A 685-nucleotide genomic window follows, 5' to 3' on the forward strand; every position below is an offset into this window, starting at 1 on the left:
TCTTTCTCGTGATGTTTCCAGATAATTGGCCAGATTATATAACGAGACTACTCCGGTATGCACTTTAAATATACTTTGTAAACATAATTTATGGTATGTTTATTACTTCTAACTTAATTTTTTTCTTAGTCTTTAGTTCTGTAGTTATTCTAAGCGTCCTATGTTTGCTACCTTATTACATACGCGTGCGCGTGCGTGTACATATATGTATATATTTCGTATGCATATGTGTATACATACATACACATATTTATATATATCTTCTTTCTACTTTTGCAAGAATATTCAAATGTTGTTTATCCTGTTTTGCACCAATATAGAAGCAGCGTGTAGTCTCACTGATGTAGGATATGCTTGATATACAAAAATTGCCTATAAATATCTATCTCTCTATTACTCATTTCTGTTTTCCAATTTCTTTGAAGCATATCAAAGTTCACACAATTTACTCTATGAACAGCTTTCATAACAAGAATTCAAAGGCAGTCTATTTTCAAATTATATAATTATATTATATTTTTGTATAACATCAACATAATACATAAAATACTAATACACATGTAGTGCTTCTCTGCATCACAATTACTTTGTTTAATAATTTCACAGTAATATATATATATGTTTATGAATAATACACTTCTTGCAACTAATTGCAAGAATATATTACACTTCTGATAAAGACGGT

At 28.5% G+C, this 685-nt stretch overlaps 1 protein-coding gene across 1 annotated transcript in view; it reads left to right on the plus strand.

Moving 5' to 3' along the window:
- Positions 1-685, plus strand: part of LOC108578133 (putative thiamine transporter SLC35F3) — a 28343-nt gene that overhangs the window by 8247 nt on the left and 19411 nt on the right. The window contains exon 9 of the mRNA XM_017941397.1: positions 3-55. Coding sequence (XP_017796886.1) covers positions 3-55 — 53 coding nt within the window. The remainder of the gene's footprint in view (positions 1-2; positions 56-685) is intronic.

Source organism: Habropoda laboriosa, unplaced genomic scaffold (genome assembly GCF_001263275.1).
Source record: "Habropoda laboriosa isolate 0110345459 unplaced genomic scaffold, ASM126327v1 scaffold1329, whole genome shotgun sequence".
NCBI lineage: Eukaryota > Metazoa > Arthropoda > Insecta > Hymenoptera > Apidae > Habropoda > Habropoda laboriosa.